A 26,987-nucleotide genomic window follows, 5' to 3' on the forward strand; every position below is an offset into this window, starting at 1 on the left:
ATTCCACGTGTTTTATGTATTCCTTCAGTTATTTTTTCCTCTATATCTTGGTTATCTTGTTATTATAAACTGTTTCAATTATTTCGAAAGAAACAACAGATGATGTTTATCTAATACTATGAGTTGTTTCTCTTTGAAGAAATGTAAACTTGTTATTACCGATAAACACTCATAAACTCATTAGTATACATATTTTTACAATGTATTATACAGAAATTATTTCGAAACATTTACTTTATATATAAATGTTCATTATATTGTCTTTGCATTTAAATATTACATAGAAGTATGAATCGTTATTGATGATCAAAGTAGTTCATTCGAAATCCAAAATTAGTGGTTTATAATAATTATTGTGATATTTTCCGTAGGCTAACCCCGTTTAGCGTTATTAGATATCAATAAATGTATATTATCCCTCTACTAGTTTCATTTCGAAATATACAAGTACCTCCTTCGAGGTAGGATCGTTCTTAAGCACCATCTACATATAATAATAAACTAAAAAGATCCCTACCCTGCGATTGAAACACTTATCAAAGAAATTAACATTTATAAGATGTATATAATCGCAAAATAGTACATATGGTATGTGTTTGTTGTTTATAAACATGAAGCAATTAAAGAGAAAGACGAAGACACAAATGATATATATTATGAAGAGTTGGAAGTGCTAATAGATACTATATTAAACACAGAAATTGTAATTGGAAACGCTAAAGTTGGCAAAAAGGAAATGTACAAAAAGATAGCAAGAAGAGAAAGCAATCACGATGAGTCAAATAATATTAGACTGAGATTGATAGATTTGACAATCGAAAGAAATATAAACACCATAATTACGGACTTTTAGAGAAAAAACATGTATACTACAGGGAACTTGATTGATCAAGCAGATATTCGGATCACTTTCTGGTAGGTGTCAAAATTAGGATAAAAAAAAATTGAGAAAACAATAAAAAACAAAGATTAAACAAATTCCATACGTGAGCATTTTAAAGGGGGCGAATATTGAACGAAAGTATACGATAGACATTGAAGAATACAGTCGAGAAGAAAGCCACATACAAACATTTTAAAAAAATTGAAAAAGCAGTAACAATCTCCACGAAAAAAAATAAGACTGAATAAATCACAGAAATATAACAAAAAATGAAACTAAGACCAAATAAAAATTATAGAGAAAAATTTTAAACGAAAAAAACTTCTACAACGATGTTAAAGACAAAAGAAAACAAACAGAGAGTACTGCTAGGTAATAGAAATAATTGAGTCAACGGAAATCCCATCATGATATGCTGCACAGGTGCCTCCAAATCGTCAATAGAATCGGAGGCAACAACCGAATAGTCTTTCCAGAGGTTAATATTGTCTTTGAGGTCTTTTTTTTTAATTCACTTTGGACGAAAATCATCTATGAAGTACATTATCCATTGAGAGGCATCTAAAATTAAGACCATATGCACGAAAACATATGAAAAAATAATTTTTAGTAGCGCGACTCTGAACATTCTTTTAACTTTTATTTTTATTGAATATTGTAGAAGTAATTGACAATTATTTATGAATGACAATTAACATAAATTAAATTATAAACAATATCCAATGACGTTAAGGTGAAAATAAAAACGTTCTAAAACATAATAGAAAATGTAGTACGACTTGACATGACTGAAAGTAAAGTTTCACCTCCACTCATCATCAAATTTGATGAAACTATAAATTCTCAGAAATTACAAGAAAATCTAGAGGGGAGATATCAATCACGTTATGTCTACATCACAGCACTGACAGGTGAGTTTTTGGATAGTACCTGCACAAAGTGTTTGTTATGAAAGGAAACTATTTTCGAAACAAAAAATAATATTAGAAAAATCGTTTTTTCTATTAAATTTCTTTTTCTTAACACTTTTTCGGAAGCAATCTTGATCTAAAATCACTACCAATGAGTGAAGTTTCTTTTCAATTCAAAAAATTATAAGAACTTTCAAAATATTGGATCATATCCAATGAAAGGAATAAAATGAACAATATTTATTTAAAAATTTGACTAAGAATCATTCATAGCGAATATCATTGTAGTGCATATCAAAATGGAAGCAGAATGAAATGGAAATTTGACAAACATTGTAGAACATCTAAATTTCGATACCACTGCTGGATACTTAACTGGTTCAGATATACTTCCGAGGATTTTTAGAACTTCGGACATCGACCTCTAATCATCAATAATCATAAAATCAATTTCCATAATTTTTTGATAGGAGTGGAAAGATCTTCCAAGCGTGAAGATAACTTCGCACCTCTAGTTGAGAGATGAAGACAATTCCTATTGATCAGTGGGATCAACGATTTTCTTTCATTTCTACACTTAAAATCAGTATCTCAAATAAAGCTCGGACTTTTGTAATAGACATACAGAGTATTTCTAAATTCATGGGACAAAATTCAGAATATGAAACTAAGATGAGTCTTTCCTATAACGGAATTTTCAGTCTACCCCTTGCCGAGGTATCTCGGTGTTGACTAAAATGAGTTTTAATTTTTATTCTAAAATTTCAGTATCTATCTATGTGCATCGTTATTCTAAAAATATAAGAAAAAAGCAACGGATGATAATTTAATGTTTTTTTTTAAATAGAGTCAATTAATTTTAAGCTATTTCCAGATTAAGTACATTTATGGAAGTAGAAAAAGTTTTTTCAAGATAGAAAAAATATTCGAGCATCGAAACTGTGAAATACCCAAAGTCATATTTTATTCAAATAAAATAAAATATTTAATTTATTCAAATAATACTAAATTAGAATACAAAGGACCTCTACTGAAATAACAAAATTAACATTAACGACGATAATTACTAATATTTGCGATAAATTAACCAATTCTATGAACTCATATGATAAATCTTAAACAATGTATTGTACTGGTAAAAGGTAAGCACCCGTGGAAATTTCTTAGAATTCCAAACTTTTCGATGAAACAACTTCTTTTGCCACTCAAAAAAAATCATATATTTGATGGTAATTTGGTAAGTTACTGAAATTGCTGCATAGGTAGTTCAGCTATCAATCGAAGTGCAAATTGGAGATTCATAGGTAATCTGGTTTCTAACAGAGCCAACAAATATGTAGTGTATGCGGCACAGAACAATGCAATCGTCAATTAAAGCTTTCTTAAGTTTTGATATTTTCTATTTTCGTCCTATGGGTGTATTATAGATGGAGAATTAAGTGGAACCATCAATGGTATCAGCTCATGTTGAGTATCGATCCCCTTTTAACATAAAATCATAGTTTGGGGTACTTTTGGATATGACAGCGGTTAGTGATGTTCATTTGAGGTTCCATGACGGCTCAAAGCAATGTACAGGCAGTTATGGAGCTGTATGTGATTCCATACCCTCACACCATGTAAAACCTCATTTCCCAGTCAGATAATTCCGAACCACTGCCACTAATCTCTTATTTTTGAATTGATATCGCTTGATCTGTATTCATATGAACAACGCTAGTTGCGAGTTGTTGGACATCCTTCACAGTTTCTGCAGCTCTTTCTCATGAAGTTGAAGTAGCTCAGAATAAGACAGGTACATCAATGAGTGTAAATAAAATCCCACAACTATTGTGGACACTTTCTCAGTAAATGGTCTATTGAATTTTCATGAAATTAGTATCATTGAATACTGTTGAATTATATGAAAAAATTCATATACATGCTAGTCACATTGAGGTAAAAAATTAATAACAAAATTAAGTTTGAAGGAGAATTCCAAATTAAATTTTGAATGAAAACTAATTTCGCCCTTTCAGTGTTTAATGAAAAAGTTGAACTCCAGTTTGTAGCTCATTTTGATAAATTAGTAACTGATCTTTCTTCTTAGGTAGAGAATTTTGAAATGGAAGGTATCGATAAGCTGATCGATTGGCATATTACATCGCAATCTACTTTCTACTGCTTCTAAAACTAGTAGCTACTCCAATTTAGATCTTTCAATAGATCCTTCATGATATTCACATTTTGATGGCCCAAATAATCTACAATCGACTCTTATCGACCAATTCGAGTTTCTTGAGATGTTTATTTATGAAGCAATGACTTAATCAATTTTTAACTAGGAATTTCGTTTTGTTATTCAAATTAGAATACTAAATGACTAAATTTTATGATTTTCATCTAGTAATTCAAAATAATTGAATATCTACAAATAATTTTCATTATTTGGCACTAACGCATATCGAAGAAGAATCAGAAAAAGGAGAATGTCCGCCACTGCAAGAAATTTATTACTGCCAACAACATTTAGTTAGTGAAGACATTAAGATTTTAAGTACCTTAAGATAGGAAGAGACAACCTCTATGTTGGTGGATGTTCTAACCCTAAAATCTTCATCTTTTATCAACCAGGTTCAAGTTTGTTGAGTTGTTTATTCATGTCAATGTTTGATAGATGTTCTAACCCAAAAATCTACATCTTTTATCAACCAGGTTCAAGTTTGTTGAGGTTTTTATTCATGTCAATGTTTGATAGATGTTCTAACCCAAAAATCTCCATCTTTTATCAACCAGGTTCAAGTTTGTTGAGGTTTTTATTCATGTCAATGTTTGATAGATGTTCTAACCCAAAAATCTTCATCTGTTATCAACGAGGTTTGAGTTTCTTGAGGTGTTTATTCATAAGTCAATGTTATAAATGTTCTAACCCAAAAATCTACATCTTTTATCAACCAGGTTCAAGTTTATTGAGGTTTTTATTCATGTCAATGTTTGATAGATGTTCTAACCCAAAAATCTTCATCTTTTATCAACGAGGTTTGAGTTTCTTGAGGTGTTTATTCATAAGTTAATGTTATAAATGTTCTAACCCAAAAATCTACATCTTTTATCAACCAGGTTCAAGTTTGTTGAGGTTTTTATTCATGTCAATGTTTGATAGATGTTCTAACCCAAAAATCTTCATCTTTTATCAACCAGGTTTGAGTTTCTTGAGTTGTCCATTGATAAGGCAATGTCCTATTAGAATCTCTGTTAAAATTTCTTTGCTTTGTATAATGAAATTTTGTCATCATAGTTTTCCATTAATATTTTTTCTTGTTTTTACCTGATTGAGCTGTCAAAGTAGTCAAAACTTCTTTTCGTTTCATTTCGTCATTTCTTCCAAAATTTTAGCGCTGCAGATTTTTTGTTTTCATTTAAAAAGTTCTAGGCTAACCAACAGAATTTTTCTGCATTCCAATTTTTCCTTATGTAAGTGACATGATTTTCGACAGTTCAATTAGAAATTTTTGATTGTGTTTCAAGTATTTTCAATAAATCATCACAATTTATGATAATTTTGTTCAGAAAGTCTCTTTATGGCGAACGGTTTCTGTATGTATAACGATCTAGAAATCTACATATCTCCTAAACCATAAATTTGATCGAGTTAAGTAACTTTTTGTTAAAAAATCGATTGCCAAATTATTTTTGCTATTGTTAATTAATAGGAATTAGCCGCTCTTATCCTTCAGTGTAGAATTATTTATATTTTCAAACACACTACATTGTCATACTTAGTCATCTATTCAAATTTTATAATATTTGAATGTATAATTTGGAAAATATATTTAAATATGAGTTCTGATTCCATTAAAGGCCTATAACTCAATAACAAGAGGTGGTATGAGAATGTTTTTCACAGAATATCCCGGAATACACTGTATATCAATATCAACACGATACCAAGCTGATTCAAAGATTCACATCTTGTGTGCAAGGGAGAAATTGATGATAATATTGGTATCAAAAACTTCATAATCTCTTATATTAGAGGCCGTAATCATTGATTCAACAGAGCCAGTAATCTGATTATAAACAATTTTATATACGAATTTAAAATCTTTCTTCTGACGTTAATATTGCAAGGAAACTAAACTCAAGCTCTTCTTTACCTAAAGTTTTTTGGACCCCTCACCTAAATTCCTGAAAACCATTTTTAGAGTTTCACAATAACTGTTATTGCAGCATGATTTTTGATGACTTTAGAAGACAACTGCTAAATGGCGAGAAAAGTTTAAGTCTCTCGAATGTGCAACAAGTATAGTAGCAGTACGAAGAGATTAGTTTCCTCACGTGAAGATTCAGGACGATGCAGGACTACAACTGCTAGAGTCGCGGCAGTTTCCCTTCGAAAACTTAATCAAGAACTGAGAAATGTAAACATAAGTGAGTGTACAGCTAGGAGGCGACTTCATGCTGTTGGATTATCTTCTCGAACTATAGCTACTGGACCGCTGCTTTCCCGTGTACACCAAATTCTCAGAATGAGTTTTGCGCGAGGCACCTTGCTTTGACAATAGGGAATTGGAGTCGCGTATTGTTTTCCGATAAATCGCGATTCTGTTGTACTACTACTAAGGCCAATAAAATCCTAGCCAACAAGATGCCTCGATAATTTTTTATCCTCAGCCATGTCTATTTCTCCACCAAGTCTCCTTATATCTTCACCCACTTGGACATTCCATCTTGCTCTCGGTCTTCCCAGTTGGCCCCTTCCTTCTGGTTGACCTTTTTATTGTTGTCCCTCCATCGCTTCTTCTTACATGGCCCAGCCACCTAATTCTTCTACTTTTTATCACTGCCACAATATCTGGTCCTCTGTACCAGTACCTGAGTTTTCTGTTTTTCAGTATTCTTTATCCTCCTTCTGTTTTACGGACTCAGATAAACGTATAGAAATGTAATGACTTAAAATTGGTGAAGGATCAGTTATAGTATGGGGAAACACATGGGACGAGACGGGACGGGAGGTCGTGGAAAATCATGCTTTACCATTCATGGTTATTCTTGGAGACGACTCAATCTTAATGCATGATCTTAACGTGGCTTAAATCACACAATTTGTTTGAACTGCTTGCAATCCATGCTTAAATCCCATTGAACATATTTGAGATGAGATGAGGGGACGTTTAGGGAGGCATATGTCGGCCCCCAAAATCTGATCCCTAGCATGCTTTGTCGTTAAAAAGCTGTTATTACCGCTGAGTACTAGGGAAGGGAATACTAGCTACTGAAGACCTTGAATTTTCTCCACGACAGTGAATGAAGTCAAACATAAACAGGAAGTTAAGTCATGACAAATCCTGATAATGAAGCCGAAAATCCTGTTACAATTGATATGTGGGTCAAAAATTAGTTTTGTCTCAAAATAAATTTCTATTTATTTTATCTTGCCAATTGATTAATTTTTTAACAATCAATACTGTAAATCAAATATATACATTGTTTATAACTTTTAGGATTATGTACATCTTAACACTTAAATTATTCTAATCAAAGCTTTCTCTCAAAAGTTACCAGGGAAATGAAAATGTTACATAAAAAGTAATAATTTCTAAAAACAAAAAAAGTAAGCCCGATTCTGGAAACTACAGAATACATTTTCAGGAAAATATAATATTCAATTATGTGTCGGGTAAATGGTGTCACACTTAATAATCTTCTGATAAACAAACATTGTTATATGGTCATGAATAAATATATGAACATACTAGCGTGAGAAAGCTCTTGAATGTACTATATAGGAAATATAGTTTTAGTTCTTATGAGTATGTCTGATAGTGAAGATTTCAAAGTTGATTCTACCATAAATTCCAATAAAATACCAGGAAATGTGAAAAGGAAATATCGATTATGTCGTATGTACATAGAGACTTTAACAGGTAAGAGACGAGAAAATATTTAATCTTGTGAATCAATGACTAATTAAAATTTGTGTAAAACCAAACTTTTTAATGGCTGTTTATGAAAAAATCTAACCATTCACAAGAGTAGAACACCTACCGGAATCTCCCATAGAACTAGCGGGAGAGAAAATCCTGGAATTTTCTTCCAAAACTTGTATATTGGAAACAACATATTGAAGCTTCAGAGACTGTTGTCCTACAATCATTATTGTAGATAATAATATTTGCCATCTTTTTTATTTGAAACTTTTTTTTGTATAACGCATAGGTTCTTAATAATAACGCTTCAAACTTTTTTCAATATGGTTTTAGCTAATTATATATAAAATATAAACATTATGCTTGTATTATGCTATTTTATATTATTTATTATAATATATTGTAATATTTAAAATTATTTCTTTTTTAATAGAAAATGAAGGTTGGTATTGAAATTGAATTTTTTATTTTTTTAAATTTAACTTGAATCTGAGTTTTTCGAAAAATCGCTAAACCGTTTCAATTGTTGAAAATTTTGTAAAATACTGCGTATATTCGTCTGTACTGTACTGCGCACTATTTTACGGGGCGAGTCTTATTTTTTTCGATGTTGACAAGACACTCATCGCCTTGGGAATCTGTCTCTTCTGCCTCCGCCATATCAGACCAGCTTTTCGGCATCCGCAGACAGCTCCGCAATTTTTGATGCATTTGCACGATATTATTTGCAACAAACTCGACGGTGCAGGAGCCATAGCAGTTCGAATTGGATAAGTCCTTGTGCAGTTCGCTTTCACCCCCATTTTTCAGCGTCGTGATAAAATCCAAGCCAAGTTTCAACCTGGTAGTAGACTCAGACCGAAGTATATAGTACACTTTAAGCGCATGATTGAATATACAGCATTATAATCTCGTTATAATCTCATTTACAGCGTAATAGCTCCTAAACTATAAATGCTACGGGAAAAAGTTTCCAATGAAATTCATAGAAAATTTTATACTCTACAATGCAATTACCACCATTTTTAATTTATCATCAACCATTAGGTAAATATTTAGCAAAAACTATTTTGAAAAAAGTTTGGAGCGCTATAATTAAAAACCTATGCGTTATACAAAAAAAAGTTTCAAATAAAAAAGATGGAAAATATTATTTTCTACAATGATAATCTACACAATTTTTGTCGTAAGATACGCGGTTCGCGAGATATTTAATAAAACGTGTTTTTCAAGATGACTGCTGAAATGAAGCCCCCCCCCCTGACACCCACTCTGATTCACATTCAGGGGACTTCCCTGAACATATTCAAAAAAAAATACCTGTTTCCATACTTTTTTTTCAGAACCTATTTCTTTGGTTGGGGCTCTTGGACTAAAACGATAAATATTTGAATTATCATGAAAAAAAGCCGTGGAAGTTACAAAATTTATTTCACAAGTGCTTGGAATATTTTAATATTGTACAGATATTGTGCATTTTTCACTCTACTACGTTTAAAATAACAAAATAAAATTTGGTTTAGAGGTTTCCAGAAATATAAATCTTCTATTACTCATGTACCATTTCAAAATCGAATTTAAGTACATTAAAAAACAATTCTTCGCGGAATTTCTCAATAAAATCATGCTGTATACTTTATACAGCGTGTTCCGAGTAGTTGACGTAGAAATTATGGTGTGCCTCCAAAGTTGCGAAATCAGAACTAATATTTGAGTAAATTTTCAATGGATGATTACGTTCTTTTTGTTTGATTCGATTAAATTCATCGTTAACTTTTACAGGGACAACCTGTACAATCTAAAAATAGCAAAAATTAATGTTTCTATCGATTTTTCAACAAAAAGGTACTCTTTGTTCAAATCGATAAAATATATGGTTTAGGAGATATGCAGATTTTTATATCGCCGTACATGTCGAGAAAACCGTTCGCCATAAAGAGACATTCTGAAAAAAAAATAGCATAAATTGTAATTATTTGATGTTAGAGATGTTAGATGCCATGGAAGTCGAGGATTATCGAGCAAGATTCGTTGGTATATATATAAACAAGTTGATAATACATTTGTTGGAAAAGTACCATTTACAGATAAATCTGGTTTCCCACAAGAGATTCTAATTAATTCTCATAATTTACATTTATGGGTATATGAAAATCCTTAAAACAAAGAATCACATCGATTTTGTCTTAATGTGTGGACAAGAATAATTTATTAGGTCCATTTTTTTTTGGATAATAACTTGAATGATCAACTATACTTAGAATTTCTCTAAAAATCACAGAGACATGTAGTTCATGCACGATGAACTACTTTCCAAATGTTCTAAAAAATCATCCTAATAGGTGTATTAGTCGAGGAGGCCCATTTGCATTACCACGAGTTGCTCTGAATTGAATATAATGGATTTTTTTTAGTATATTTCAAAATCTTGGTGTATACAACATCAGTAAATACAAGTAACGCAATGATCGAAAGAATAAACTTCTTTATAAGGTAGAATCTTGGAATTCTCTTCCAAATTCAAGGAAATATCATTCGTTGACTCCAAAAGTGCGATGTTCGACAGAATGCAGTTCAATTAGAAATGTACGATTGTACTTTAATACTTCCTGTAAGTATTTTCAATAAATAATAACAATTTATGATAATTTTCTTCAGAATGTCTCTTTATGGCGAAAAATCCACACATCTTCTAAACCTTCCATGGAGTTCTGATTCCGAAACTTTAAAGGCATATACCTCAGAAGCGAGGGGTTGTAAGAGAAAATGTTTTGTATGTCACAGCATCATTTTCACGTCATCTTCTCAATCCTGAATTTACTGCATCAAGACCCGAAACACTCTGTATAATTAGTCTATTGTGAATGTTTAAATGAACTAAGTAAGTTGAAAACAGTTTTTTGTTTCAGCAAATATTCTTTTGATTGCTGCTGGTTTCACTTTGAATTGGGCCGCGCCCGTACTACCGATGCTTTTATCTAACAACACCGATATCAATCCATTAGGAAGACAGATTTCCACTTTGGAAGTTTCTTTTTTGGTAGCTACTCCAAATATAACCGGTTTTCTGGGATTTTATATCATGGCAAAAGTTTCCGATAGATTTGGCAGGAAAGCAACTATGATATTTTCAGCTATAATTCACGCGTTTTCTTTCAATGTAATAGCATTCATCGGCAACATTTATTCGTATTATATTTGTTTGTTGTTAATAGGTATTGGATTTTCTGGAATAGTTGTAAGCGTTTCCGTATATAACGTAGAAATTTCAGACAAACATAATAGAGATAGAGTAAGCAGTATAGTTGGAATTGGAATACCCATGGGTGTGTTACTTTCTTTCCTTTTTGGCTCGGTAACGTCTGTCAAAGTATTCAGTATAATTAATGCAGTACCGGCATTCCTCTTTCTAATATTAGGACCTTTTATTATTATTGAATCGCCAGTTTATCATTGTTTAAGAGGCAGAAGAAACGAAGCTCTAATATCTTTAGAACGTCTTAGAAGATTTGCGTGCCAACGAGAAATAGAAACAGAATATTTAGAGATATTATCGAATGTAAAAGAAAGAGGAGAAAGGAAAAACTCTGTTATCGATTTATTTAAAACAAAAGCATCAAAAAGAGCGTTATTACTTTCAATATTTTTATCTACCGGAAGACAAACATCTGGTCTTCCTCTTGTAATGACCTTCATAGGCATCATATTCAAGGATACCGGATCAAGTTTGTCAGGGAATAGAATCGGAATTCTATTGGGATTGGAACAAGTTATATCCATAATACCAATGATATATTTTATCAAAAAATTAGATAGAAGATATTTCGTCCTTGCTTCATGTTTAGTAGCTTCCTTCTCACTATTTACTTTGAGTTTATCCCTATATCTTGAGCACAGTGATTACAATTTCAAAGAATACATCCGATGGTTACCTCCCGTATCCGCTTTACTGTTTATGCTAGGTTATAATCTTGGATATGGTCCCTTATCATTGTCTTTAAGTGGAGAATTATTCAATAATAATTTGCGATCGATTGGAGTTGGAGTGGGTTTGTTAATGGAATGTTTGTGCACGTTTGTAGTGAAATTCACGTTTCCTTTACTAATAGAAGCTTTAGGACTACATTTCAGTTTAGCAATTTTCACTGTAACAGGTTTGGTGAATTTTACAGTGTTTTACCGATTTCTACCAGAAACTAGGGAAAAATCGCTTAGAGAGATACAAAAATTATTAGAAAATTGAAAACTATTCGGCATACTTGTATATATAAAAGATATGATTGTTGTATAGCTGATGATGATGTTTATACTAAATACAATGATTTCAAAATTTAGTTTATCATTTATTATAACCTATAGAAGCAAGACAATGCCATTAGTGTTCACTATCTACCAGAGAAAGATAAATGAGCGATCAAATTTTTGTGGAAGTTTTTCTTCAAGAATAAATTTGGTGAGTACATCGACACACCTGTAAAGTTTCCAATTGTTTCGACATGCAGAAAAAATAAAACCGCGGATCTCAAAATAAAATAACTCAATATGTACAGGTTTACACTTATGAATATAAATAATAACATACCTTGTAGTTTTTGGAGTAATATCATCATGGAAACTTAGCACCAGGACATTCACTGTTTCTTTGCAGAAACGAAATTCCACTTCACTTTAAGGAGTACAATGATTTACTCGTAGCCTAAAGTTTCGAAGTACCTCCGGCCTGAAAGTTTGATTTTCATCAAAGGAGTCAGGGAGAATCATCATTAGTCGTTCCAAACTAGCCTGTTTCGAAATGTTTCAGAAGATTATGACGACGTCGTTTAAACTGATTTAAAACGGAAGCAAAAGGAAACAAAAATTTAGGATAGAAACTCTCGATTGACAATTCAAACTGAACTGTCGTTTCGGTTTAATTAACCGACAGTCAACCATCGGTTCGACTCAAGGCTAACGTAAACTCGGCTTCAACCTACGGTTGAATCTTAAGCTTCGGTCAACTGGACTTTATGATACCGTCCCCCAATCAGCTTAACCCCTTCAGTTTAAATTTTTTTTAATAATTAAGAAAATTATTTACATGTAAATTTGCATTTTTCGCTGTATTAATGACAGCGTCCTTTGTCCTTTGCGTTGTCCCTTGTTTGGTCATTATAATCCAAAAAACCGTTGGACCCCTAAGATGGACTCCCAATACATTTCCTTCTTTCCATTTTTATTCGTTGCACTGAAGAATCAAATTATACTTTTAAATTATAAAGCTGAGTTTGTATCAACATAAATACACTTTGTGTTGATGATTTGAAATTAAAACTAGAGAGAACAAAGTTCAGATAGTTTTATTTAAAATATAATATCAATAAGATAAATAATAAAAATAAACTAGATTTAAAATAATGCTGATTATTACACAATACACAATGAGTGGTTTTACTGCAGGTAAAAATATTTCAATTTACAATCAAGACGGGAATTTTTATACAAAATAATGGATCTATATCAGGATCATCAGTGAAGGCTTCTATTTGCAGCGTTCCTGGTCTCTGAAAAAAAAATAGAAAATTGGAAATAATACATCAATAATTCGATCTCATATTCATCCTTCGATAACAAGACTTGTTATGAAAGATTTCAACCTTGACCTGGAGATGTCAGCATTATTATTTATGACCGTTACATTTTGGTCAGATGAATTAGAACGTGACTGTATTAGCTTGACGAGATCTTGGTCTTGGGACGTTAAGTTTCGCGTTTGCTCACTGTTGATGATAAGAGCAGTCCAATGAATACTTCCAGATCTCATTGACGCGGTTTAAGTATCGATTTATAAATGTAGATGAAACCGGGATCCACCACTACACTCCTGAGTTGTAAGAATAGTCAATAGATTATAAAAGAGCTACGAAAAAGGTGAAGACGATTTCAAGTCATGGAGATAGTTCTTTGGGATTGTGTTCATCGACTATTTTCGAAAAAATAAATTATTATGCCTCATTGCTTGATAAGGTGAAAAGAGAAATTTTAAAAAGGTGTAAACTGGTATATCTCTATTAAGTATTGACTCTTACCATTTTTTTTTTTTTCGAATTTATAACACAAAACTGAAGTTCTATCTATACTCATCACGGAAATCCATTGTTGCCAGTTGGATAACGGCTGCCAAAAGAGACCGGGATGATTTGAATTTATTTGGAGTGAAGTTCGTTGAAAAACAGGTAAGTATCAATAATTAACAATGTTATACCTGTTTATACTTGGTGTTTCTAGCGCTGCGGCTGGCTGAGTGTTGACAACAATCCTAATCTCAATTCGTGACATAATTTTTTTTAAATAACGTGAAATTGTCTTAAAAAACATGAAATATACTAATATCAATTACAGGTCTATCGCTTTTCCATATTATACTTTCTTAACATTGATTTAAAACATGTTTTATCAAAAAAACAGATGCCTAGAGGGTCGAGCAGTGGGATCCTGTACTATTAGAAGAAGAAGAAGGAGAAGAAGATGTTATAATTGGAAAGAAAGTTCTAGAATGTTCTGAAACGTTGCAAAAGCATTTAAGGGTTGGTAACAAAAATTTCGGTTCTGTAGTATAAAAGAAAACGCTTTCTCTCAACAAAGATTACTTTTTAATCAACTATATATTTTTCATTTTGCTCAATGACCTTTAGCCATCTTTTTTTCAGCTGCATGATTCCGCATTCGTAAATTTCTGGTCGTTATCAGTAAAAAACTTAACCAGGTGCGATTGAAGATAATCTTCATTTGTGAAAGTCACTCAAAGTATTCTACAAACTTCGAAATAAATGTTAATCAGATGCTACCAGATTATGTAGAATGTGGCATCACTTCCCAGCCAAGCTCCAATAGTTTCCCACGAGTTGCCGAAGATGTGTGAGGCCTTGTAATATTATGGTGGAACACTTGACTATTCTAGCCGTTTTTCTTTGATTGCTTCATTCAATTTCATGAATTGTTGACAGTAAACATCAGAATTGAACGTTTGGTTCCTTGGAAGCAGCGCAAAATTTGTTGTTTTTCAGCTTTTGATGTGGTTTATGCTGGTTCCTAGTGGTTTCTCCATGATCGTTTTTGAACTATGTTACTGTACAGGACCCTTTTTTCATCACCAGCGATGATTCTTCTCAAAAATTGGTTTCACTTCGTTTAAGGTCCATATCGCAAATGTTGATTCTTTGTGTTAAAGGAATTCGTGAGGTATCCAAATATCAAGCTTCTCAACTAGCCCAAGACATTTCAAGTGTTTGTCGATATTACGATCCTCATCAATTATATCTTTGATTTGATCATCATCAACTTTAGTAGGCCGACGAGAACGCTGATCACCTTTGAAGAAAAAATCTCCAGAACGGAATTTCTGACAATTCTGACAGATGCGCTTTGTTGAGAAAGGGAAAATACTTACTTGTCAACCTTATTTAATGCAGAAGCTGACATTGGAGTTCTTTAGTTGAATATTGGAGTGATATGATGATTATTAAAGTTCGTGATATTTGTCGTCTAATAAAGCTTCAAGTATCAGATTGACTGGTACATTTCTATAATAGCGAAGTAATGGCCATTAAATGAACAAAATTCTTTTCTTTAACAAATAATGTATTTTTTTCTTGAGTTTATTTTATTAATAAATGTTGGAGTCAATTTTAGTACAGTAAATAAAATCATTCAAAAGTCAGTTCAGAGGACGAAGGATTTTAAAGATAATATGCTTTTTTACAGTTCGATCAACACTTGAATTTTACACAAAAAGAAACCAATTGTCTTCATACAAGTATTAAAACTAATCTACAAATTCGATTTATATAAAATTTGGACATGAGAACATTACAAACTAATAATAAATATCCGACCTTTAAATGAATCCCAGAAAATTCGATTTCTCCCAAGAACGTGTATTCAGGTCTAGCTTCAAGAGGACATGACCATGACGTACATACATCTTCGGGTGTTATTGGTACACTCCAATGTATGCCCATTTGAATGAATTCCGCAGATGCGACTATAGTTGATGTTGGAGGAATCTCTGAAAACACAATAGCTCTATTATTTTCAATCAAAAACTGGATATGTGAATGTAGAAGAGTTGTAGACGATCGCTCCGTAGTCAAGTTTAGATCTCATCAATGATTTGTATACGTGTAGTAAACTTGAGTAGTCTACACCCCAGTTTTTGGATGCTAGTGTCCTGAGTAGGTTAATTGCAGGTTGACGTTTTTTATTCAATATCAGAATGTGTTAATTTTGGATCAAGTATCATTCCTGGGAAGTTCACTTCTTCTACATATTCTAACTTTTCTTTATAAAGATATAAAGTTTTGAACTGGGGTTGAGTCCTTCTTGAGACACTCGCTTTTCGTTATTTTCGATGTATTAAATCGCACCCTACTTATTTTTGACCAATGTTCTAGTGTGGTTATTGTTTGTTCGATGTTCTTATGTGTTGTTGTCATATTTTTTCCTCTGCGATAAATAACAAAGTCATCTGCGTATAATCCGTATTTTACTTTGGTTTGCAATAATCAAATTTATCGCTACGAGAAATAAAACTGAGATTCGACACTTGTCGTATACCATTTTCTTGTGTCTTCAACTGGGTATAGACTCCATCCACTCGCAGTTGGTACTGACGATGTTCTAGTTATGTTACCTCGTATTGGCCAGTCGTAGAGTGCTTCAATTATTAAGTAATTCCAGTATGTATCAGTCGCTTCACGAATATCAGAAAATATTCCGATTTCTGATTCCAGATGCCTGTTGTTAATTATCTTTTCAAGAACTTTACCCATGGTACATGTGAGTGATTTGATCTAAATGTTTCTGGGTCTGATTTCGGATTACTTAGCTTAGGGAATTTTTTTCAGGTGTTTTTAGATTTCAATAGAAAAACATTTGAAATATGAACATATCAAGAGTATTCTAAGTTGAATTTTACACCTCATATTTGATAATTTAACTCAATTTTTCAGTTGTGGGGCATTTTACAGGAAATATTTGAAACAACATACGTGTGCCATCCACTGTTATCTCAATCTCTTGAATTTTATCAGTAATAATTTCACAAGGCGTCGATATACAGCTTCCTAATCTCACTTCTACTGTTTCTACTGTATATCCTGAAAAAGACAATGAAAATAATCAATTTGTCAATGAAGCGATAGGGAATAATCGTTAAAACGGCCATTTTACTAAAGCCGCCTTCACTTGTTTTTACTTTTCATAAAATCTACCTCAAAAATAGAGCATTTGACACATATCTGGTATTTCTAAACTGAAATTTTGTCTTATTATAAAGTGCTGGTAGGTATGAGACTTAAATATAGGTTATTTTTTTTAAAACACAATATCTTTCTTACAGCGAAAGCGAATTCTTTTGAATTTGTACATCAAAGACGGCATTAACTTCATTGAAAGCACTTTATTACTGGCACCTTGTGCGCGTGCATACCTGTCAAATATGTCATAAATTAAATCCATTTTATTAAAGCCACCGTTCCGACAATTTCCTGATAAAAATTAAGTTCTTTCATATAACCTTACCAGCGAATCAATAAGGAACTATCGAAACATCAATTTCAATAAAATCGACTATATTTGTGATATATTTGACAGGTACGGACGCGCACAAGTCACCAGTAATAAAGTGCATCTAATAAAGTTACTGCCGTCTTTTCATGGAAAGGAAGACATTAAATTTGTCAAAATCCGCCTTTTGGCTCTTCTTTTTTTAAATCGATGGCTAGTTGTCTATATGACTCATGTGTTTTCAGAAATACACAACAGAATTCATGATATTTGCTCTATAGTTTAGTTTTTTTTTCATTTTTGATTTGTATGCGATGTCCAAATTCAAAAAATTTCGTTTTCGCTATGCTGAAAAAATCGTTTTGTTTGAAGGAAATCTGAATTTCATCAACACAAATTTAGTCCTACCATCTACCAATCGTGACGCTAATGTAATAAAAATCTGTCACTACTGTCAATGTCAATTGTCAAAATAAATAATCATATGAATAAATTCACCAAACGCTTTTCTGATGTGTGTTCTAAATAGGAAGAATTTTGTAAAATTCAATGCTTGATAGATGGACATAGATGGAGCTAGTAAGAACAATTTGACGCCTAGAAACATGCTAATCTATCAAGTTCATCGGAATACAATAGCCAAAGGGCTTCACTTCCGGTTTCACATCGCGTAGTTTCGAATTCGATGCTTGCCACGTCAAAATAGGATTCATGGAATGTTATGTGTGGTTAGTACTGTTGTACAGAGTGGAAACTTGGACTTTGAAACTCAAATGATCAAGAAACTTGAGGCATTTGAGATGTGGCTCTATTGACGCATCCTGAAGATACCGTGGACACTGACAGAATCACCAACGACGAAACACTAAGACGCATTGGTCGCTAAAGAAAGCTGTTGACAATTATTAAACCTATAAATACCTACTGCTACAGAAAATAAGAAAAGCCGGCATGAGAAGAAGAAGAAAATGTGAATGAGGGCCAGCAGAATAACGTATAGATCTTCGGTACAAACGCTGCTTGTTACAGAAAACTTTAATTGAAGTCTTCTGTTCTGTACGCTCACTGATGCACCTACGCCATCAGTTTTGGATGCATTTGAGTATGCGAATAGGGCATTGGAAATTTCTAATTTGTTAAAATTGCACAGTGTAGTGTCTATAAAAACGATATTGATAGACAATGTAGATGAGTTTGAATTTTGTTGAGCAGGATGTTTAGGCATTCGATTTGGAGCTCCGCCAGAATTTGACTGGCTCTCACATGAAATGGCGGATCAGTTTTTCAGTGATTATACACGTACTTTATGTTGGAGTAAACTGGATTCTGCTGGTTTGTGCTGATGGATTGCTTCTGTTGCTATTCTTAGTGCTATGCTTTGACTGATTTCTAGTTGGTTTGAGGTAGTTGTATATACTATAGAGCCGTAGAAGAAATTAGACCCAATTCACAATTCGAAATATTCTTGCAAGTAGGATTGAAGAGTTGATAAAAACCTTTCAATGAGTAGGAGTATATCATAATTAAAAATAAACGATAACGAAATACGTCACATTCCTTATCTTCAATTTAGATACAAGATTGTTTTATAATTTGAGTGTGATCAAGAACCTTTCAAATCAATTAATAACAATCAAAATGCGTCTATTTTGATTTTCTTTCAATTCGTAAATTCGTTTAAACATCAAAATAAACAGATTTCATATATCTTATCATAAATTTTTTATCGCATATTGGATCGAGATACATTAAACTGATTCCAAATGGATTCAAATTAATAAAAAAAAAACGCAATTGAAATATGGTAAGAAAGTTGTTTCGGTGCATCGTTCTGGAGTACATTACAGATTATAATCAAATATAAGTGGTTAGTGGATTGAACTGGATTGATCTGGTCGGTTCGGAAGTTTTCGGAAGAGACTGTGAAAGTTTTTCTCGAATAAATAATACTCGCCAGCAGAGACGCATAAATTCTCTTTTTCTATATTACAATATACTGCAATGAATTTATAGGAATTTTACCAAAAATGATCAAAAGCATATTTGACCTAGAACTTTCACCCACAGATTCAATTTACGCGAATACTACGGGAAAACAACATAAAATAAGTATGAAGAATAAAGCATGATCCAGGACTTGATTCAAAGATTTCGGAAGTGATTAGATGTCGTGATGTAAAAAACATTTTTTCATACGACCCCTCTTTTCTAAGTTAAAGATCTTTGAAGCTGCTAAATCAGAACTTATATTTAAGTATATTTTCTATATCAAATATTCGAACATTATGAATTTTTATTAGATGATTACGTATGTTAATAAAGTATGTTTGACTGTATGAATAGTTCAGTCAGGGGCCAATTTCTAAACTTTAACTTCGTTCAACTCGATATATGGTTCGCCATAAAGAGACATTCTGAAAAAAATTATCATAAATTGTAATTATTTTTTGACATAATATCAGACATTTCTAATTTCTAATACTTATCAAAGGAGAGTAGGAAAAAACTATAAAAACAAAGAATCAAATTCGTTTTGTGATAATGTGTGGGCAGGAATGGTTGGTGATAATTTAGAAGGTTCATAGTTTTCTTTATATTGACCTGAATGGTCAGCGATACTTGGAATTTCTTCAAAATGTTTTACCACTCATGTTATGTGGTATTCCTCTAAACATTTGCAGATACATATAGTTGATGCACGATGCCCTTCCTAAAATATCATCTTCATAACATTTTTCCTAGTATAAAATACAATGGATTCATTTTTTTGGGGATATCTTTGAAGCTTTATGTTAAAAAATCGATTGAAAATCAGTAAAAGTAACAGATTGTTGAAACATTAAGCATGAACCACCCCTAATCTTCAGAAAGTAGTCCAATAAAAATTCATAATGTTTGAATGTATGATTTAGAAAAGATAATTAAATAAGTTCTGACTTCGCAGCTTTTGAAGCCTATAACTCAAAAACGAAGGGTCGCAGCATTATTTTCACATCATCTACTTGCTCTCAAATTTTTCGCCCTGTACATACCCATCATCATTATTAATATATACAGGGTGGGTGAGTAAGAACGGTCGACTGCCATATCTCAACAACGAATTATCTCAACATTTTACATTCTTGAATTTTATCGTCCCCAGTAATTACATGTGATGTACACTCATTCATCATTATTGTGGTGAGCTCTGTTAATATTTTTAGACCCGTAATTTTGACATATCCTATAATAATATGTCTCTTTTCAGGATGTCAAAAGCTTGTTTGAAGATTATTCATCTCCAAAATGAGTTTCCCCACACTATTCAAACTCGAATCATTGATGGAAATAGAAATTTCCTTTCTCGAATATCGTTTTTCCAGACTAAGTCTATTAACTATCAGATCATTTCCCCCGTATTTTAATATCACATTAACGATTTTTTCTGGTTGCTTAGTTTCAATTTCTTGATGGTATCTTCTAACTCCATTGATCGTTAGCGGTTGTCTTTTTTTCGTCTATAAAAACACCTTTTGCGTGGAAATCATTTTCTCCCAGCAAGTTTTCAAGTGTTGTACCCATGCACTGTTTTTTCCTATACTGTAGCTTTTTTCATGCCATTTCAATTTCATTTATATTTATTTCTCAGTCTTCATTAAACCATGGATTTTTCTTTCTTTCGGTGTTTTTAATATATTTTGACAGTTCATATTTATGTCGATTTCTTCTGTGGACTATCTCTAGTTTTTTTTTATGTTCCATCTCGTTTTGTTTGCTTTGATATATTTTCTATTATTACGAAGTTTAATTTTAGTTATCACCAGAATGTGGTCTGAGTCGACATTCGCTCTCCGAAAGGATCGTACATTTCTGTATTTCCTCTCGTTTGTCCTTGGATCATCCATGTTGCTTTATGCTCCAATTCGTCTTCAAACTTGGTGCAAACTATATGCGTTTTCAAATCTGTTACCGTATAACAAAATCTATGGCCATTCTTTACCTGCTACCTGCTATATTCACTGTGATATTTTCACAAATATTCATGCATTTTCATCTTCTGTTTTAGCATCTTTTGTACTCGAGTATACTTTTTTTCACTGATCATTAATCCTGTTCCATTCCTTTCTTTCTTGTTTTCTCCTGGTTATAATAACATGAATTCTCATTTATCAATTCTTTCTACGTCCTTCCATCTTAGCTCTTGCAGTATCAATCTTTTTATGTTATGATTAATCATTTCTCTAGCTGTCTCCTCCATATTTTCTGGTCTTAGTAACGTTTTTTATTTTCTATGTACATAATCTAATAATGTTTTTATTTCTACTACTTTTTGATTTTTTAATCTCATCATTCTTGTCTCTTCCAAGTTTCCCAGTATTCGCTTATATGATTTTCTGGTGATACTTGATACATTATCTTATTCTTTTTACCGTTAAAAGAAACATGTATTTCAACTAAATCTATAGTTGAGATAGTATCTTGTAAATAAATACTGTAGATTCAATTTTTTTATCTACTCAACTCACTTGACAAGAGATGTTTAGACGCCCGATCAAGAGATTATCGAAAATAAAATCATTTACGTGATTCATTCGGTCGAAATCTTAAAAATTCATATTATCACTATCAATCACAATTTTTAATATGATTTATTCATATAATTATTTCGAATAATCACGAACTGATCTCACGTAAAATTAATACAAAGTATCTTTTCATATAAAAATATATTATAGATATTTTTTCATATCTAGAAAATGAAGAAATCTTGTATAATTTTTAAATCGTCAAATACAAGCAGAAATAATATTGAAAAACATAAATTATTCTTCAAAAAGAATGAGGATACAAAAAACAATATTCCACTAAAGTTAGAAGATGATATCTCGAAACTGATATTGTTTGGAACGTTTGGAATAAGAAATCTAATATACTTGTTAAAACCTGTTTCGATTAGATGAAGTGAGCTAGATGCTTCACATGATGAAGCATAATCTACAGACCTAAAATACTAAGATACTAAGCCTGGTACAAACTACGAAGGTAAGCAAATACTACCAGAAGTTGCTTCGTGATGTAGCATATACCCCATGGTATATACTTAAATTTGTAGTATCAACAAGAACTCTTTTTTAATTCATACTGCAGATTAGCCACACATACTGAGAAAATCCCCAGAGATGGGCTTGATACTACCAGTGCACAAGAAGACAGACAATAAAGTTATGGTGATGCTACAATTTTTAATTAAAGCACTATCCTCCTTCACTCTCCGACCATGCTTTTAAATTCCTTTCTACTCCATCTGAATGACGTACATCTTTGTTGACAGTTCACGTTCAGCTCCATCTGAATGACAGTTCACGATGGTGCTGAAGGACGAATCATTTCTGCCCTTGATTGACGTCAACTTTCTTCGCACGGTTTCTCTTACTCTATAGAGAACCCACTCACACCAATCATTTCCTCAACGCTCAATCCCATCATCATTTTCTTTACTGACGAATTCAATTGACCATCTGAAATCAATTTTTTGTAAAAAACATTGATCCGGAATGATTACAACACATCCCAAATTTCTAGGAGCTTCCATAAATCCACTGGTTTGAAGAATAAAAAGAAAATATCCCTTATATTGAAGACATTACAGATAAAATCTACAAAATCATCAATCAGAAACTACTACTACCATGGAATGTATGAAACCACCTGCTCAGATTGCCCCAGTTCCTATGTTGGCCAGACAAATCGACGTATTTCCATCAGAGCAAAGGAACACTTATTATCTGTCACTAATTCCGATATTTCCTCCACCATTGGATATCGTGTTCATACCAGACACTCAATCGATTCCAATAGAATCAAAACTATCGCCCTACTTCGCTCCTTCAAATCCAGGATTATTCGCGAAGCTACAAATTATCATCAACCTGGAAACACCTTCTTCATCCACTTCTTTCCAATACCACTTTGGCCAAGGGGTCTCTATAATTACAAGGTATATGCGGCTAGCTCACCAGATAGCTCAAAACCAGCAGTGATTGTGTTAGTGTCAACGATGTTCTTGACGGTAAGCGTATTATTTTTAATTATATTTTAATCGTTTTCTATTTTTTTGCTTTAGCTTTCCATTTCCTCGGTGAAATTCCAGGAAGTAGGGATATTGAAGGCCTTGAAATTAATGAATAAAAGGGGTGATTCGTTACGTGGAGAAGGAAGATTTTGATAAAGGCTTTAAAGTGGGAGCAGATACGTCAAGAATTTTCGAAATTCCAATGAGGTTCAACACGAGATGGCTGGATCTATTTGATTAAATTTTTTTATGCATTTAGATGGCGCCCTGGATTCTCAAATCAGCCCGGCAGATGACGTTGCTGTCGGTATCTAGGTTATTTATCTATACTGGAACTAGTAGGGGTCTATATAACTTTCTTGAATCAACATGGTTTCGTGTATATTGAATGTATTTTGTTCGTTCTTTGACATTCTAATTTTAGTTTAATGTGTTCAATTCACCATGACATTTTAATTTTCTCCTATATGCTTTGATTGAAGGCATAATTCCAGATATACATGCTAATTATATAAACCATGCGTGGCTGTTTTAGCCTCAAAAATATTGATGTTGACGCTATTAAAGCACAAACTAAGATAGTCATTGTCCGACAATGAGATATTGTTCAAATCAATCGACATTGCTAGCGATCCTGACGAAGAAGTTGAACTATCCTGTTGAATTTTTTAATTCACTAGTTACTAGGAATTGGCTCACCTATAATTTTGCTTCGACATTTGAATGCGTAGTGGAATGTGATAACTTGAATTCTTGAATTCGTTCAAACTCTTACAATTTCCAATTTGCTGGGCATTTGCTATGACTATTGATAAGTAATACGGTCACACAATGTCGATTTGTGAGTTGGATCTAAAAAATCCGGCCCTATCACGTGGCCGATTATACGCGGCGTATTCTCGCGTTGAAAAATCGTTTTTTCATCAAGACTTCTTACGAATTGAATAAAAATATTGTTTATCAACTCGCATTATAATAAAATTGAACAAACATTATTAATTAGAATAAATTGTTTTTATAAAAATTATGTTATTTCAAAATAATTGCTTGAAATATCGTGCAGGACAATGTCTATCGGGTTTGTGAAAACAACAATTAATCATGAATTAGTTCCATTAGCATTAATTTATCAATTTTTTAAACGTGTTACATTTGGAATACATATAGTGTTATTTTACGCCCTTTCTAGTGAAAAAAATTCAAAAGCACAAAACTTACCACAATCCATAAATTCAATAAAACCTCTTACGTCAACGAACAGAGTAGCCAAAGCAAAAAAAATAAATTTAATACTCATTTTTTGAAAAGCATCGACACCACTTCAACACTGAATAATTTTACAATAAATGCCTACTTTTAACTGGTTCTAAATATACTACTGATAATTTTGATTATTTGAAACTGATTAATACGATGCTTAACAAATTTTTAGATATCCAAAAGATCAAAACATTCTCTACAGATTGATAAAAAAATGTTTAATAACATGGTATAATTGTTCTAAAATTAAAAACTTTTTATTTTCGTATTCTATCAATATAATTTGAAAATCATCTATTAAATCATGCCATCGAAGTGAAATTCAATTTCTTTCACTTGTACCCAACCTATTTAAATCTTCTACATTAAATGCAGGCATATAGTATGTCGAGAGGCTCATTTGAAAAGTACTTGAGCCCCTCAAATTAAATCTAACATCTAATTATTATTTTATATAATGTTTTGTAAGATTTTCTCCCAACGAATTTATTCCCTTTGTGTTTTTTATTCCAAAAACCAAGTATACTACATATAAGTATGCTAAATTTTGTAAATATATGCTTTTAAATCATTAGAAAACAAAATGAGAAGACATAGTAGGGTTTTGAAACAAACTGCAGCAATAGTTAAGCACGCGTGCAACAGTGAACCAATAAAATGCGTTTTGAACACCTTTAACCCGCTCAAGTCTTTGGGATTGGATGAAATCTTACAACTAGAAAACGATATCTCAAATGCTCCGACGAAAACCTAGTAAAGTGAATTTTTAGACATACTAAATGCTTTTGAAAATACTCAACAAGAGGTTGTCAAAAAAGTTGCATTCCCAGCTATGTAGAGCCTGGTAGTTGACGAAATCTTATGTGGACTGACTGACGGCATAGCCTGTTAGGGTTACGCCAACGACATCGTAATCTACGCATTGAGTAGTTTTGGGAAAAAGTTTTTCAACACAATGCAAAGAGCAAATTGGATGATATTGTTGACCGGTGGGACTGGGCGTCTTACCAAGGAAATCTCTGGAAAAAAACATGAAAGAAGATAACCGGTGCAGTCACGATACGCTCGATTATGTGCAGAAACTTTGCAAGGAAGAATTGAGGTTATAACTCAAAGAATCCCTTATTTGGGGTACTACAACTTTACTGAACATCAGTCTGTTGAAGTTACAAAAGCTGACCTATCATGTACAAACAGGGCAATAAGAACACCCAACACACACTAGACATCATTCTAAATCTTCAAACTTTCCATATATTATTGAAAATCATAGCGGGGAAAACCTCAGCATGAAATATACCAGAAAGATTAGCTATGAGAACGATATTACCTCAAAACTAATGCATGGATGGTTCCAGAATAGTAGAAAGAATTGGATTAGGACGGTGTCCAATTCTACGGAATTGTCGCTAAAAGCGAAACAAATATCAAAGCAGCTATCAAAGCTCTTAGCTTCAATGTTAAGATTAAAGCTGGTTTGGGAAAGCCTGAACAAGTTAATTCAACTAGGCTTGGAAATTGATTTTCCTCAATATTTATGTGAATATTTGTACAATCGAAAATGAGACACTTTTGGGCCTCCAAAGTGGGTGATAATTTTTATTCAACGACCTCTTACATTCTTTTACCTTACACTATTTAGTTGTTTATCTTATTCTGCAGAAAATTATTCTTCGATGACACGTTGATATTCAGTTTCCTTTTCGGACGATTTCGTCTACTTGGAATTATGATTAGGTAGTTTAGGTGATAATTATAACCATCTGAAAAAACTTGGTTTTCTGGTTGTAAAATTTTTTAAAGAAATAATATAAATTTTCGTAACCTATGATACTATTGATAGATAGAAAATAACAAAATGGTTGAAAATAATCATCATATACTAGTAAACAACATTATTTACAAATAAGATATGTGTGATAATAATAATATAAATTAGTAAATAAAAAAAAGTCGCCTTGAAAATTAAAACATGTTTGGACACTTGGTAAATGTCCTTCAACTCTAATTAGCAGATGTTAAACGCAAGAGGAGTTGTCGTTTTGAAAACGCATTAAATCCCTCTGAAAGGTATTTTAAAGCAAAGTATCCTAAAATCCATGTGCTAACTGAAGAATTTTTATCGCATTTCTTATTTGTTAATGCATGAACAATTTGATGAGTATTTATTAAAAAAAAAACTATGTACGAGTACGGTTAGTCTTAAATTTACGGTAGTTGGGTGTGTTTTAATTGCTGTACATATACAGGCCAGTCTTTGTACCTTCCAGAAACTGATTCTCGTGATGTAGAACTTTGGATTATAATCTTATTTCTTCCCTGCGAAATTCCTGCATACCATTAAGGCTCTAGTTGGTGACAGGTTTGTTCTTGAAGGTGATTAGATAGGACGTTCAGTCCTGCTGGTTAACAACATCATCCAATATGAT

General features: G+C 32.4%; 2 protein-coding genes across 4 annotated transcripts; one reads left to right on the plus strand and one right to left on the minus strand.

Annotated features, from left to right (window-relative positions):
- Nucleotides 1–1,641: 1,641 nt before the first annotated feature.
- LOC130900738 (facilitated trehalose transporter Tret1-like) lies at nt 1,642–12,037 on the plus strand. 3 transcript variants are annotated; one of them, XM_057811549.1, is made up of 3 exons: nt 1,653–1,794; nt 7,572–7,700; nt 10,613–12,037. In XM_057811549.1, exons 1-3 carry the CDS (start codon nt 1,668–1,670, stop codon nt 11,944–11,946), a joined length of 1,590 nt encoding a protein of 529 aa, XP_057667532.1. In that variant the 5' UTR covers nt 1,653–1,667; the 3' UTR covers nt 11,947–12,037. The 3 variants fall into 3 exon arrangements, with proteins under 3 accessions (XP_057667534.1, XP_057667532.1, XP_057667535.1); XM_057811551.1 differs by lacking the exon at nt 7,572–7,700 and having other exon boundaries at nt 1,642–1,794; XM_057811552.1 differs by lacking the exon at nt 7,572–7,700 and having other exon boundaries at nt 10,600–12,037.
- Nucleotides 12,038–13,023: 986 nt separating this feature from the next.
- On the minus strand, nt 13,024–24,688 carry LOC130900743 (NPC intracellular cholesterol transporter 2-like). Its single transcript, XM_057811558.1, has 4 exons — nt 24,517–24,688; nt 16,730–16,837; nt 15,575–15,747; nt 13,024–13,243 (listed from the first exon to the last, which is right to left on the minus strand). The coding sequence occupies exons 1-4, from the start codon at nt 24,593–24,595 to the stop codon at nt 13,151–13,153; spliced, it is 453 nt and encodes a 150-aa protein (XP_057667541.1). The 5' UTR covers nt 24,596–24,688; the 3' UTR covers nt 13,024–13,150.
- Nucleotides 24,689–26,987: the final 2,299 nt, after the last annotated feature.

Source organism: Diorhabda carinulata, chromosome X, assembly GCF_026250575.1.
Source record: "Diorhabda carinulata isolate Delta chromosome X, icDioCari1.1, whole genome shotgun sequence".
Taxonomy (NCBI): domain Eukaryota; kingdom Metazoa; phylum Arthropoda; class Insecta; order Coleoptera; family Chrysomelidae; genus Diorhabda; species Diorhabda carinulata.